Raw genomic sequence first — 15,855 nt, 5'->3', positions numbered from 1 at the left:
AAATCCAGAAAGCTCTACGGATGGCGGATGTCAGAGACCTGAGTTCTGCTGTTGTGTATGCGATGAAGTTGGAGGCCGCCCAGCAAGCAACCCGCAAAGATCGCCATTCAGCCCGCGGCGTGAAAACTGATGAGTCTGATCCGATTTCGTCACGCTTTGCTGAACTGGAAAAGCAAATAAAAGAAATTGCAGGAATCCTCAAAAGGACTTCGGCTCCCAAGTACCAAAATGGACAATCACTTAAGTGCTGGAAATGTGGCGGCGAGGGTCACTTACGAAGAAACTGTGAAGCTCGCCAAGAAACCAGAGGGAAGAGCACCTCTCCCTCCCAGGTCCAGGAAAACTAAGCCATGGCAATCTCGCGGGGCGGAGGTCGCCGAATTGGAATGAGCCCCATCTTAAAGTTTTCCAGATTTCATCGACGAGTGGCGGCAGTAATGGACTGTTTGTTTACGCATACGTGAACGGGTTTCCCTGCGAACTGATTATTGACACTGGAGCCAATGTTACAATCATTAGAACAGATGTGGCTCGTCAATTTGGACTCAACCTTCTATGGACGCCGCCCTGTGTTACCCTCCAAACTGTGACAGGTGACAAGATCGAGATTGAAGGTAAAGTAAACTTAGAAATTGTGTTTGGAAATGCCATTTACCATCATATGGCATTCGTTGCTGCTATCACAGACCCCTTCATTCTCGGATTGGACTTTTTAAAGAAGTATGACTTCAACCTCGACTTCAAGACTAACGAGCTGCACTCGACGAGAGAAGACATAGCAGTCTTTCCCGCAGAAAGTGATGTAAAATCCACTCATCAAATAATTGCCCAAACAGATTTGTCAATTCCCTCAAGGTCAGAATCATTAATACCCGGCTCCATTGAAAAAAGCAATAGTTTTCGATTTGGACTCATTGAATCCCCCAACTTAAGCAATAACCCAAAAGGAGTGCTGGTAGCATCTACGCTTGTGGACCTTTCTAAGGATGTAATTCCTGTAAGAGTCGCCAACGTGAGTGAAAGGCCAAGGAATATTTGGAAAGGTGAAGTGTTAGCAACTTGTACTCCAGTAAACTGCATCATTAGAAGAATCAATTCCCCCGAAACTGTGTCTTCTGAGTCCTTGACATCGAAGTTAATTGGGAGTGCGCCATTATCGAAAGATCAAAGAACTGCTGCGGAACAATTGGTGGACGACTTCAAGCATCTGTTTTCATCTACATCGGAGGATGTGGGCCGGACGAATTTAACGCAGCATAGGATCTACACTGGAGAACACCCCGCTATTAAACAGCATCCAAGACGACTACCGTTCGCCAAGAAGGAAGAGGTTGAGACCCTCCTGAAAGAGATGAAGGAGAATGATGTAATCGAACCATCATCCAGTCCTTGGGCCTCTCCCATCGTCTTGGTCCGAAAGAAAAATGGCTCCACCAGATTTTGTGTCGATTATCGACGACTGAATGAAATCACCAAGAAAGACAGTTACCCTCTTCCACGGATAGACGACACCTTAGACACTCTTTCCGGACACAAGTGGTTTTCGACCCTGGACTTGAAGAGCGGCTACTGGCAGGTTGAGATACACCCTGATGACCGAGAGAAGACAGCGTTTACAACTGGACAAGGCTTATGGCAGTTTAAAGTGATGCCCTTCAGCCTCTGCAATGCACCAGCTACGTTCGAGCGTCTTATGGAGACAGTGTTAAGAGGACTTTCCTACGAATCCTGTCTGGTCTACTTAGACGATATCATCATTGTGGGACGCAGTTTCGAAGAACATCTGGCAAATCTTAGGAAGGTGCTGCAAAAGCTTAAGGAAGCCAATTTGAAGTTAAGCCCGTCCAAATGTAATTTGTTCCGCTGGGAAGTGAACTATCTTGGTCACATCATCTCTTCTGAAGGCGTACAAACCGATCCAGAAAAGGTATCTGCGGTCAGGAGTTGGAGTCGTCCCGAAAACATCCATCAGCTGCGAAGTTTCCTGGGGCTCTGCACGTACTACAGGAAGTTTGTAAAGGGTTTTTCCAACATTGCACGACCTTTGCATAAGCTGACGGAGAGCAAGCAAAAGTTTGAATGGTCCAAAGAATGCGAAGATGCATTTCTACGACTGAAGGAGGCTTTAACATCAACGCCTATCCTCAGCCTGAAAAATCCTTCATCCTGGACACTGATGCGAGCAACGAGGGCATCGGAGCTGTTTTATCCCAAGAAATTGACTGAAATGAACATGTCATCACTTATTGGAGCAAATGCTTATCAAAGTCGGAGCGAAATTACTGCGTCACCAGAAAGGAGTTACTGGCCATAGTGAAAGCTGTAGAACACTTCCATCATTACCCCTACGGCCGAAAATTTCTGCTTCGGACAGATCATGCCTCATTAACTTGGCTTTTGAACTTCAAAAATCCGGAAGGTCAGATAGCCAGATGGATACAGCGGCTCCAGGAATATGACATGGAGATCAAGCATCGAAAAGGGTTATCTCACGGTAATGCTGACGCTTTATCAAGGAGACCCTGTCCTGAGAACTGCCACTATTGTTCCCGAATCGAGAAACAGTATGGAACGACTAGCCCTACCGCCTATCAGGTGACAGTGACTCCAATATCATCAGAATCTGATCCATGGAGTGACGACCAAGTTCGAAAAGATCAACTTGAAGACCCTGACATAAAACCAATTTTGGAGTTCATGGAAAGTGACAGTCGGCGACCTAGCTGGCAGGACGTTTCCATCTTCAGTCCTGCAACAAAAAGATACTGGGCTTTATGGAACTCGCTCCATTTACGGAACAGCGTGCTACACCGAAAATGGGAATCTGACGACGGCAAAATATCTAGGTGGCAGTTACTACTTCCCCGATCAAGGATTTCAGATGTTCTGAAAGAAATACATAGTAGTGCGACTGGAGGACATTTTGGTGTCTTGAAAACCCTCAATAAAGTTCGGGAGCTTTTCTTCTGGAGCAAGGCAAAGGATGACGTGGAGAAGTGGTGCCATTCTTGTGACGCCTGTGCTGCTCGTAAAGGATTGAAGAAGAGAAGCAGAGGGAAGCTACATCTGTACAACGTTGGAGCTCCTTTCGAACGAATTGGGATCGACATCCTGGGTCCTCTACCAAGAACTGCTGATGGGAACAAATACATTCTTGTTTCCATCGACTACTTCACCAAATGGCCGGAAGCATATCCCATTCCAGATCAAGAAGCTACCACCGTAGCAGAGACTCTAGTCCAACACTGGATCTCGAGATATGGAACACCTTTGCAGATTCATTCCGATCAAGGGAGGAATTTCATCTCTGCTGTGTTTAAGGGCCTATGTCAAATTCTCGGAATTGAGAAAACTAGGACAACACCACTACACCCACAATCGGACGGCATGGTGGAGAGATTTAACCGCACAATCCTGAATAATCTCTCACTTATGGTATCCAGAAATCAACAGGATTGGGACAAGAAGCTGCCTTTGTTCCTGCTGGCCTACCGCAGTGCTGTCCACGAGACAACTGGATTTGCCCCATCTCAGATGCTCTTCGGACGAGAGCTTCGGCTACCTTGTGATCTCGTCTTCGGTCGTCCTCCGGATGCGCCTGCATCGCCTGAGGAATACATCCAGGATCTCCAGGCCCGGTTGGAAGACGTTCATAACTTCGCACGGGAGCGAATCAACATCGCGGCGGAGAAGATGAAGACCCGATACGACACAAGGTCTACTGGACATGAATTCAACGAAGGCGACAAGGTTTGGTTATGGAATCCCATCCGACGGAAAGGTCTGTCACCCAAGTTGCAGTCGCATTGGGATGGACCCTACAAAGTCCTTAACCGACTGAATGACATCGTAGTGAGGATCCAAAAATCACCTAATGCAAAACCTAGGGTTGTACATTATGATCGGTTAGCCCCATACTATGGCCATAGTTCATGAGTACTACGTAAACAACCATGGTTGATAACATAAAAGTTGTAGATAATTAATTTTTGTTTTTAATGTTTAGTAATATTTCTTGTTATTATTGTGTTTTCTGTATCTGTTAGTTATTAATTAATGTGTATATTTGTAAACTTGTGATAGAAGTTTTGCACCCTTTCTGGGGATTGTACTGCCCGGGACGTGCAGTCCTTAGGAAGGGGGCAATGTTACAAATCCTGTAAATAGTAATTATTGTAGTAACGTAACCTGTAAATAGTTTCCCGTAATGAATATACAACCCCTTTTTCATTCGGCTAAAGTATACGACCCCTATTTTCTTTTCTTTTCATTGATAACGGTCTACGCATTTCGGGAAGCCGAAAGAAGCGTGTGGAATATTTGAGAAATTTCTTTTCGGTGTCTATATAAGCCGTTAGCGATGGATAAACAGTTGAGTTTCGATTCAGATTCCGAACTGAGAGTGTGTATTAGCTCTGTTTATAGCGAGGCATTTCGCTGTGTTGTTTTCGTATTTGGAAGTAAATAGGTGTGTAAACGTTGAGTTTACGGTGTTGTGTGATAATTGCTTAATTGCTGATGAATAATTTAGCAGTTGTTGACGATCTTTCCTGTACATAGTGTAAATAAATTTCCTGTGTTTTTATCAAGAACTGTGTTTTCATTTCAAGAAAGTGGAAGTCGCACCGAATCCGTTACAATATTTTCTTTTTACCTTTTCTTTTATGGATTTAAATTGTTTTGCCAAATGGGAGGCTCACATGTAATTGGTTCACTTATACAATAAATAATCTTAAAATAAATCTGACAAGTACAATGATCTAAACCAAAAGTGGTTACTTACAGGCGTTAAAATGTAACACAGCTGCAAAATCTGTCACATATCTTTTCCCTGTTATAAGAATTTTTTTTAGCACAATACAAAAGTACAACCAATTGAATTTATGCTATAGGGCAGTGGAGCCCAACTTTTTTTACCTGAAAGCCGCAGCTTATACAAAACTGAATCTCACAGGCACACATGAAAAATTGAAATATATTTTAATCTTTTTTATAGATAACATGGATAAATGCAGAAAGGGAAATAAAACTGTAAAGCAAGAATTATTATCACTAATTACAACATACTTATTTTATTAATTGAAAGTCTCCATCTCCTTTATGGAAACCTATACCCGACTATTTTGCCTTTCAAATTGCACAATCATTCATAATAGGGCATAAAGACTTGTTTTGGAAGGTTCCAGAATACATTTGTTGATACATAGCATTGAACATGGCAACGGGCCACATGGGTCGACTTTGTAGGCACATCTGACCCCCTGGTCGCAGATTGGATACCAGTGCTATACAGCATTCTACTCTATTAATTCATACAAATGCAGCCTATCTTAGAATTAGAAACTTTTTTGAATCATACCTTGTTTTGGAGCTTTGATACAAATCATGTATGGGTACATAATACCAGTCTTTAGGAACTATACTCTTTCGAATGCTTAAACATGCCAACCTTTCTACGGCATTTCCAAGTGCAAAGTTTCTGCAGGGGAAAAAAAATTTACATAATTCTTATTTTAAAATAACAGAAAAAAACCAGTTTTGAAAAAAATCCACAATTAAACACATTAATAAGATGTTTTTCCTCTGAATTTTGTACAGTTAACAGGATTCCCCCCTCCCCTACAGCTACATGATATGCTGGGACATTTCAAGTAAATTAAATGGTCTTCACTCACATGCCATACTGTATGTTGGCAAACGTAAGCACACGACATGACATAACACCCCAAAGTCCCCTGCACCTACCCTATAAGCACACACAGTAAAACATGGCTATTAAAGATTAACCAACTTTGTTTCTGTCAGCAACTTTTATTATTTCCTCCAAATGCAGACTTATAGCACCCTCTAAAATCTACTACTTTTCAATTGTAGATATACAAAATTTAAAAGCTTTTAAATTTTATTTATTTTCATTTGTTAAATTTTTTTGCAGGACAATTGATAAAAATACTCATAACAATAATCTTATAAACACTGTTACAAAAATGTCAAACAAGTTTCTAAATTGAAAAAAAAAAAACTTTTTCAAGTTTATAAGAATATTTTCAGATAAAATCTTTGCAATGAAAATACACAAAATCAAGCACTAAAATACTCTGCCAACAAAGTTCTTAACAATTGTAAAAAAAAAAAAAATAAAAAATAAATAAGTAATAAAATAGTTACCGAGATTGGACCAGATCTGCAGATTGCCACAGGCATGATAAGTAACTTTTCGCTTGAACTGGTAGGGTAGAAAGAATGTTGTCTAAATTTGCACTGTCACACGCACTTGATGTGTTCTTTTGAAGTAACTCCAATTCTGGTCCTGTTGCACTTCTACAAGTAAAAATACTTTAGTTTCTTTTCCAAGTTTTTTGTTTAGTAGAATGAATTTCATTACATATTCTAATATAGAGTTGAGCTTAGATTAACTGATGTAACAGGAAACGGACGTTAAATCGAAAGTTCCGGAAAGAAGGGGAACTGAAAAATGGCTGACAGGAGATAGCAGAAACTTAACTCTCACTTTAACTCTGGTGGTTTTGAACATCTTATCATGCCATAACTAGCATGTTTCAAAATCATTTTACACTTATTTTTCTGATGCTAAATGTTCGTTGTCAAACCGTCTGAGGTGCAGGGTAGTAGCTCGGCATTGATAGAAGGTAGAGCACTTGATTTACATGGCAAGTTACTCAAAAAAAAAAAAAAAATATGGGAAGAACTTCAAACATCTTACTTATGATACTGGTCATCAAAGAGTTAAACATGTTCACATTTACAATATGGTTACCGAATATAATGTTTTAACAATATCACTGTAATTATAAACACACTTGTTCAGTAAATGTCACATAACTCAGAAAATGTAATTACAATACGACATAATATAGCAACCTCTAATTGTATTAGTAATAATACAGTCAAATGTATTAGTAACAACAAACTTTAAACAAAAATACACAGTTAAAACAAAACTTACTTAACAAAACAACACATTTGGTTGCCTTTGAATTTAATGGTATTTCAAAAACAGAATTATTTAGTGTTTCAATCACTGTAAAAGTAAATATTTGCAGGAGCAGTAAATTTCTCGAATTTTATATGAACTGAACCTAAAGTTGATTGTACATTTTAAGTTAAAATATTTTGTGAAGCTTACATGAAAATGTAAGCCTTGCAAAAATAAGTGCTTTCACAATATTTATGGTCGGGTTTGAGAAACAAACATAAGCAATAGAAATGCATAATAATTAGTGTCAGCAGTAGGAAATGGCTGCCTCCAATGACTTTGAAGTGCTGATGTTTACTTTTCAAAAAAAAAAAAAAAAAAAAGGTCAAAATGGACTCAGCACATTCCAAAACGCTCAAATAGGTCAAAATTCGAAAATTTGCATGAAACCAATACTTTCTTCTATCTATTAGACATAGAACAAAGTAATAAATCTATAAAAAATCAGCAAACCGACTTTGGTTAAAGAGTTTCAGGTAATCAAGGTTCAAATGCATACTTAATTTTTTTTTAATCTTATATATCACATTCTAATGTTTAATCAAATATTGGGACATTGCATAATGTTTTAACATTACAATGTTATGAACAATCCAATATATTTTAACACTCCAAACATCATGAGATGGGCTGAATATTTAAGAACTCAAACTACATGCACTGTACCAGAGAGCCAGATTATCACATCCAGGGTGTATAATATTGTATGTAGTTATGTCTTAGTAGTTTCAAAAAACACTACCAGATCGATTTGAGTAAAAATAACTTAGCTTTTAATTGTATTCAATAACATTATTTCAGAACAACTGAGACATTGTTCTCAGGAAAAAAATGACAGTAAAAAAGCTTAAATTCTACAAAGCAGATGAAAATTTGTCAAGATAAACTTAAATATTCAGTTCAGATTAACAAAATTTTCAGATGAAATAAGTTTAAATTTAATGCATTAGTCAAATTTTATTACATTTGAATTTAAAATATCAAAATTGTTTATAATTCCTTTTTAAATGATAAGGCTAAAAAAAGTCACTTACAAGATAAAACTTTTGTTGAATATTATGTTGATGAAAATGTCTTCCACAAGGCATTCTTCAGATGTTTTGAAAGCAGGTAGCAATATCACAGCCATTCTGTGCCAAAATGACACATCATCACATATCTATGAAAAACCATACTATTATTACAGGAAACAGATAATCTAAATATGCAAATAAATATGAATGTGATTCAAAATTGCCTTTCTATTCTTACTTTGTAAGCTTATTAGTGAGAGAAAAGAACAATAAATCACTTTTCGAAATAGCAGTTGATTCTTTTCCAGAACAATTTAATCTTCAGAAACTATGTCGAAAGTTTATAAATTATTAGATTTTTCTTTAAAAGGACATAGAAAATATAAAACATGAAAACTGCTAAATGTGTGTGAACAACGTCAATTTTCAGTTTGTAAAGTTATTAGTAAAAAAAAAAGTTGACATTTTCTCCCAAAAAGGTGCGCACAAAAAGTTTTCCCGCTTTATCAGTTAAATCTTCACAGTAAGTATTCAGCATTGAATGTCTCTTCAAAACCAGGATTATACACAATGATGTTAAATATAAAAATCAATATAATTAAAAACTGAAAGAAAATCTTTTTTTGAAGCTCAATGAATTAATGTAGACATATTGCACTTTACTGATTAGAATAAGCATTCAGAAATTATTTGTTTTACAATCTACATGGTTTAAAACTATTCTCTACTCTATTTGATCAATCTATTATTTATTTCCATATTAATTTTTTTTTTCAGATTTTCAAGGAGGATTTCAAGTTTGCTAGAATATCTCTCGTTTTTCACATGAGTTATTTAAAGGTTGAATTTAGCTAATAAATTTGCAAAATTAGAATTAATAAATATTAATTGATTATCTTAAACATGTCTCATTAATAGTTTGTCCAAGACAAATTTGTGAGGTCTACTAATCTGAATTTCAGTTAGTTTTTGCTCATAATAATTAACAAACAGAATACATGACTTTTTAAATTCACAAACACTTTTTCATTAACATTTTGAATTGAAAGATTTCTATCTTTTATAAAAATGACTGATTTTATCATTTTTAACATTAAACTTACATAAAATAGTTTTTGATTCTCTTCCCCCCGCCCCTTTCTTCTCAGAGATAGAAAAATATATCCTTTTTTTAAGAAGTAATTGTAAGTATACAAACATTATGGCTGTTAATTTGTACTCAGAAAATATAAAGGTACCCGTGCAATAAAAAGAAAAGACCAAAAGACCCCTTCCTCCCTCCCAACATATTCTTTCTCTGTAGCACTGATTACATTATATTTACAATGATTTTGTCCATTATAAATGAAAAGTAACTCTTACTACATATGCGACACTAGGTAATTAAAAAAAAAGTTCATTTTTGAAAATCTTGAATGCATACCACAATAACTTACTTAAGTGACACAAGGAAAAACAAAATAAACGTGCCTGTATAGATGATATTTTGTAGAAAACTCACCACAAAAGATGACAGTTTTAAAAGTTGATACACAAAGTACATTTCAAACCTTGCAAACCAACTTTCAACATTAAGTTTTCTTGATGAAATTTCTATGAGGTAGCCAGTTATGGATGAGCAATGAAGAAAGGACTGTATTTGCTGAAAAAGAAAACAAAACATAAAACTATTTCATCCACACTTACTATTTTATGATGAACAGAATATTACTAAAATGATACATATTTTATTGTTTTTTTTTCCTTTCCTTCAAATGTACCTGATTAAAAAAAAAAGTTGTATAAATGATCCAAAGCAACTCAACTCATTAAAAAAATGTGTCAGTGGTAGCTAATTGGTGTAGTAATCAGATCAAAATTCAAGGAAAAAATCAAGTATTGGAGAATAACTAAATAAAATAATGGGATCAGAAAAATTCTAAAGTTAATGGGATGCATCACTATTTTGATTATTGCTCAGAACGGAAGGGATAGTTGGGTTTTCAAGTAGGGAATTTGTAGCAAAATAAAAAATACATTTTGTTGAAAAACAATAAAATACATAGACATAAGCATCATTACATTAAGTTTCTAATATCCATGGAAGAGGCAATTAACCCCCCTTTTTCCCTAACTAAAAGGCTTGAACATAGACTCAATCGTAACTGCATATGACAAAAAAAAAAAAAAAAAAACAATATATGAAGACTAAAACAACACTAACGCTCTCCCATTTCAAGATTTCAAATATAATCTTGTAAATAAATTATCAATAAAAAATTAATGCAATAAAATATAGAGACACATAACACAATAGTAGATCTAAAAGAGTCACACATCTTTGAAGTACTATTGACCAGAAACCTTTTTGAAATTAAATTTTGCACTATAGAAATCTTTACATTCCACACTGCAGCATTTTCCAAGATATCATTTCATCTTTTGCTCTTTCATATCAACCCAAATCTACACATTACTAACTCTTAAAACTTTTGATTCTCTACAATTTTCTTCCTCTTATTTGTTTCATAGTTCTTCAAGGTTGAAAATGTGTCTTACACTTTGTGACCTTCATTTTTTTTTTTTTTTTTTTTTGCAAAACACTTAATGCAACAATTGAATGTAATAATATAGTCAATGTACATATTTAGCCTGCTGAGCCAAAAAAGGCATTAAAAAATTATATTTGGTTTCCCGATGTTTTAAAATGACATTTAAAAACTTGTTTACTAAGTTTAATTCTATTGAAAATTTTTGTTAAAATAATATTTTTAAAGTTTTTAAAAATAGTACTGGTTTGGATATCTTAACATGTTTTTATTGATTTTAAAACTAGATATTTACATTTTTCATACTCTTAGTTTCTTTCTAATTATTTATTATTATTATTTTTTTTTTTAAATTGCTCATGCCCTCCTAGGGAAACACAAAAAAAGTATAATACTGAAAAAAGTTTGAATAGCTATCAGGCAAAAGAGCAAATTGAGACATACATTAGATGCAAAAATTATTTGCCCTATTCAAGCCCATTTATCAAGATATAAGGTCTTAAAAGTGTTCAGAAATTTTAAGAAAAGCGCCAAATTTAAAGACTTGGAGAGAAATTGATCCTGCAATTTCACCACCTGCATCAATCTACAAATCATGAGAAAGATATCTTCCATTTCTCACTGATTTCGCTAAATTTGGTGACTTTTCTTACAACTTTCACAGACGTTAAGACCTCATATTTCGATAATGGAGACACGAGGGAAAATATTTATGTGTCCAGAAATATGGTTTATAATGCTCTTTTATTGCTACTTATTAAATCTTTTGTCATTATTACATTATCGTGTGGCTCCCTGGTTAATCTTGTCACTATATCCAGATTTTTCTGTAGAGTGCAGTTTAAAAAAAGTAGGGCGAAATAACTAATCTATAAAAAACACTACAGCTTCTGATCCCAACTATGCATTACAAAGAATATCAACATTAGTGTGCACTACCATTTTAGATCACAATATTTATTTATGATACATTATAGGCTATTTCAAGACTATTTATAGTGTCAAAAAATATATATATCATCTTTACTAATAATAAAGCTGAAAGTCTACCTGGATCTCTGTCTGTGTGGATGTCTGTGACGCGCATGGCGGCTAGACTGTTCGGCTGATTTTCATGAAATTTGGCACAGAATAAGTTCGTAGCATAGGAGCGAGTACCTCCAAGCAATTTTTCGAAAATTCGATTTTATTCTTTTTCTATTCCAATTTTAAGAACATTTTACCGAGAAAATTATCAATGTGGAATAGTAAATTACGGAATCATCATAACATGGAACTGTAACATGGGCGAGCCATTTAACATAGCAAATAGGCGATAAATTCATCATCCATCATTTGTAAATATACAGACAAACCAAATGACCTTTTAATTTTCTACTACGAGCAAAGTTGTGCGGGTACCACTAGTTGGGAAATAAAATTAATTTGAATATAGCTTACCTTATCACCAAAATCATTAAATAAGTTCTTAAACACAATGGTACAATTCAGCAGAGATGAAAGAATCGGAAAAGGTGACCCCTCTTTTAAAGGTGGAACAACATCATCTTTCCACAATATGCTTCCTACCGAGACCAAAGTTTGACCATCACGCTTGTTGCCGGATTGTGCAAATGACAAAAGTAATGAAAAGGACCTGAAAAGTAAACAAGTTGGTAAAATATAGTTACAAATTTTGTATATAGTTATTACTTTCATGATTTTATGCATTTAATTTGATTTAATCTTACTAAACATGATGTTTATTCCATTAATTTTTGCTCAAAATTAACTTAGTTTTTGAAAATTTGGAAACTAGTGTGTTGGAAAGCAAAACAATAATGTGCAGCACAATAAAAGCAGAAGGTGAGTCAATACCATTTGTAGATTTTTTAAAAAATACTTGTTTGTAAATTTTAATGTACACATATCATATGCAAAAATAAATACACAAATAAATAAAAGTTAAACAAGGTATTTTGTATTTGTTGTATTCTTATTAACTAATTAATTAAAAGAGATGTGTGTGAAATCTGGAAATTTTTACCGGTATTTAAAAAAAATAAATTAAAAAAAACAAACAAAAAAACATAGAAGTTACAAAAATTCTTATGTTCAAAAATTTGCAATAAGACTTAAAATGCTTTAAAAAACCACTTTAATGTTTGTTGAATGGAGAATATAAATTAAGAGTTTTGTTTTTTGCTTTGTGCAAAACAATTTCAAAACCAAATTCATTAAAATACTGCAACATTAGCAATAAAGAACAAAAGCTGTTTTTTGACTACATTTGCTTCATGTCTTCAAGGTTATCAAAAAAATGCAAGTATAGTAATTTAATTTTACATTAGCCAAACAAAAAATAAAGCCACAGTAATCAGCAAAGTATTTTTGATTTTCAGTTACATTTATCAGTATCAAATTTAATTTAAACGCTAAAAGTAGGATTAAAAACTTAGATTTCATTCAAAAACACTTACCAGAGGTTTCTCAATAAAGTTTAGATGTCCCAACACTACTAAACACTTACAGTTACAGAACATATCATTTTGACTTCAAGCAATTTTTTTTGCTGCTGATTGCTCCTCTTTATTTTTATAAAAAGCTTGAACCTTCCTAGGCATTTCCTAAATCATCGTGCTGTGTAATGATTTCAAGCAAACAGTTTTGAAGAAAATTTGTTTAAATATTTTCTTTAACCCAAACTAAATGCCGGCAGGTGCCATTTTGACCCCTTTGAGAAAAACGAAATGCAAATATACTGATGCTGAAACAGAGCAGAAACTCAAAAACGCCTCTTTGAACCTATCATTGCAAGAATTTGAAGCATCCACACTGTTTTGGTACATTGTGAATGCTCTGTGTGTGTTAAACTATTTTTAAATACTTCATTAAATATAATTAAAATCTCTTTACATAAATTGTATTTAATATAAACATGTTTATTATTAACTAATTTTCACAAATTTATCACGCAGGAAATTATGCAGATTTCTTATCAGAGGGTCAAAAAGACCCCTGCCGTATTTCTAGGAATATGAAGACCACTTGTTATACTGTTAACCAATTCTACGTTTAAATTTATCTTTCAGTAGTTTGAAGTTTTATAAATATATAACAGCTGTATATGACTGCTATTTGTATTTCAAAGTTGTAGAAAGTTATGTCCAGAATCTTAAACAATTATGTATTGTTTCAAAAAAAAAAAAAAAAAACTTTTGAAAACTTTTTTTAACGGATTTATAAGGCTTTGTAAATTTACAAATTCAAAAAGTTGAAACTAGTATACCTCTGATTACCTGTAAATATAGTTAGGGCATATTAGAAAATAGGTATCTTGATTTAGAAGCTGAAACTTATTTTACACATTCACTAATTTCAGAAAGTTTCACTCATTCACTAATTTCAATGTGTGTATAAACAGGTGAGAACAAATGAAACCCATACCTTAATTTCCCTAGAAGATCCTGTAGCACTTTTGAATCAAAGCAAGGGAGAAGATAATAATTTAAAATATCTCTGGCAGTGGAACAAGATTCTCCAACTTCACATACAAGCTGAAAAAAAATTAAACTAGCATTTAAATAAGTATTATTTTGAGAATAACAATAAGATTGAAAATTAAAAACACTGATTTTATAATTTCTGCCCTCGGCACCATTTAAGGTCTGTCGAAAATTGCAATCTCCAGGTTATTACAGCATTAATAATTATTTACCACAGTAATAAAAGTGTGAGTCACAACTTTTATGTGTACCAACCAAACGTTTTTTTGCTCTCATATAATGTGACATGTTAAACTGCTTTGAGGTATTGAATTTAGGCATAGTCTGTGGGAAAACGGATATTTTGTTCCATACCCGACAGCTCATATATTTTATTAAAAATAATAATTTAAAAGGGTAATGAACAAAATTTTGTTCTTAAAGAAATGACAAACATATGTGTGACTTCTTAAGCAAAAATGTAGCATTAAACTAAGCATAAAATTATAACTTTTGCATGAAATATATGAGTTGTGGAGTGTGAGACAAAATGGCAGCTTTTCAAGCAATGGCCATTTATAAGTACTTCCACTGTTTTTTTATCAATATTTTCCATTGAACTTCATATTGTTAAAGAATTAATTCTGACATTGTTCAAAAAGTTCATGAAGTGTTTCATTTTTCAAACACAGTTCAGTAAAATAATAGCAATGTAAGGCATAGAATTAAATGGAATGCTTTGTGTTATTGGGTATGTTCTTTTGACACAACATATTGGTTTTACCCTTTCAAACAGAGAAAATACATTAACCAAACAAGAAATTGTACCAATGAGGGGAAAAAACATAAGTTTTAAAATTTGTAGTGGTTCTTCAAAAGAGAAAATCTTGAAAGATTTCAATAATAGTTTTCTTTCTTCATTTGATATAATAATTTATTTTTTTTACTTATATTATTTATTTACTTATTCAAAGTGATATTTTAGGAAAACAAAAGAAACTATAATCTTTAATAAAATCAAAAAGGAAATTTTATAAAGCAATGGAATATTTGTATGAACATTCCATTCATTTAATTTTTGGTTTGAAATTTGTCATTAATAGGAACATGAGAAAAGCTCATCATGGTTTCTCAAGAAAACTTTTATACTTACACCTTCATGAGCTAGACGATACAGTGCTGAGACAAAATTCAGGCAGGCAGAAAGGACCACAATCCCATGCTGGGCAAAAAATCAACTTGGTAATTAGGTATCATATCTAGCAAAACATACACATAACAGTATTCCAGCAAAAGTAAACTTACTAAATCAATAAAAAGTACATTTTAGCACTTTGACACCACAGAACTCAATAGTAACATAGATACCGAGTTCTAGGGTGTCTTACTTTTGTTGTGGCATTTGATTCTATGTCATACAATTCTTTCCCCAAGTTATCTTTACTAATAATAAAGCTGAAAGTCTCTCTGTCCGGAGGATATCTGGATGTCTTGATCTCTGTGACGCGCATAGCGCCTAGACCGTTTGGCCAATTTTCATGAAATTTGACATAAAGTTAGTTTGTAGCATTTGGGTGTGCATCTCAAAGCGATTTTTCGAAAATTTGAAGTAGTTCTTTTTCTACTCCAATTTTAAGAAAAAAATATCATAAGATGGAACAAGTAAATTACAAAATTATGATAACGTGGAACCGTAACATGGGCACAAGCCAATTGGCGGGATACGAAATTATCATAACGTGGAACCGTAACATGGGTGAGATACAAGGCGAGAAAATTCACCATTTATTATTTGTAAATATACAGGCGAACCAAAAGACCTTTTAATTTTTCTACTATGGGCAAAGCCGTGC

At 33.9% G+C, this 15,855-nt stretch overlaps 1 protein-coding gene across 1 annotated transcript in view; it reads right to left on the bottom strand.

Moving 5' to 3' along the window:
• LOC129217604 (RNA polymerase II-associated protein 1-like) overlaps window positions 1–15,855 on the bottom strand; it is an 81,787-nt gene that overhangs the window by 12,659 nt on the left and 53,273 nt on the right. Inside the window, exons 21-27 of the mRNA XM_054851929.1 lie at window positions 15,156–15,224; window positions 13,965–14,074; window positions 11,979–12,174; window positions 9,512–9,652; window positions 8,032–8,156; window positions 6,169–6,321; window positions 5,360–5,479 (exon numbers count right to left, since the gene is read on the bottom strand). Coding sequence (XP_054707904.1) covers window positions 5,360–5,479; window positions 6,169–6,321; window positions 8,032–8,156; window positions 9,512–9,652; window positions 11,979–12,174; window positions 13,965–14,074; window positions 15,156–15,224 — 914 coding nt within the window. The remainder of the gene's footprint in view (window positions 1–5,359; window positions 5,480–6,168; window positions 6,322–8,031; window positions 8,157–9,511; window positions 9,653–11,978; window positions 12,175–13,964; window positions 14,075–15,155; window positions 15,225–15,855) is intronic.

The sequence above is a fragment of the Uloborus diversus genome, chromosome 2 (assembly GCF_026930045.1).
Source record: "Uloborus diversus isolate 005 chromosome 2, Udiv.v.3.1, whole genome shotgun sequence".
In the NCBI taxonomy this organism is placed as follows: domain Eukaryota; kingdom Metazoa; phylum Arthropoda; class Arachnida; order Araneae; family Uloboridae; genus Uloborus; species Uloborus diversus.
This window is presented reverse-complemented; position numbering and strand designations above follow the sequence as displayed.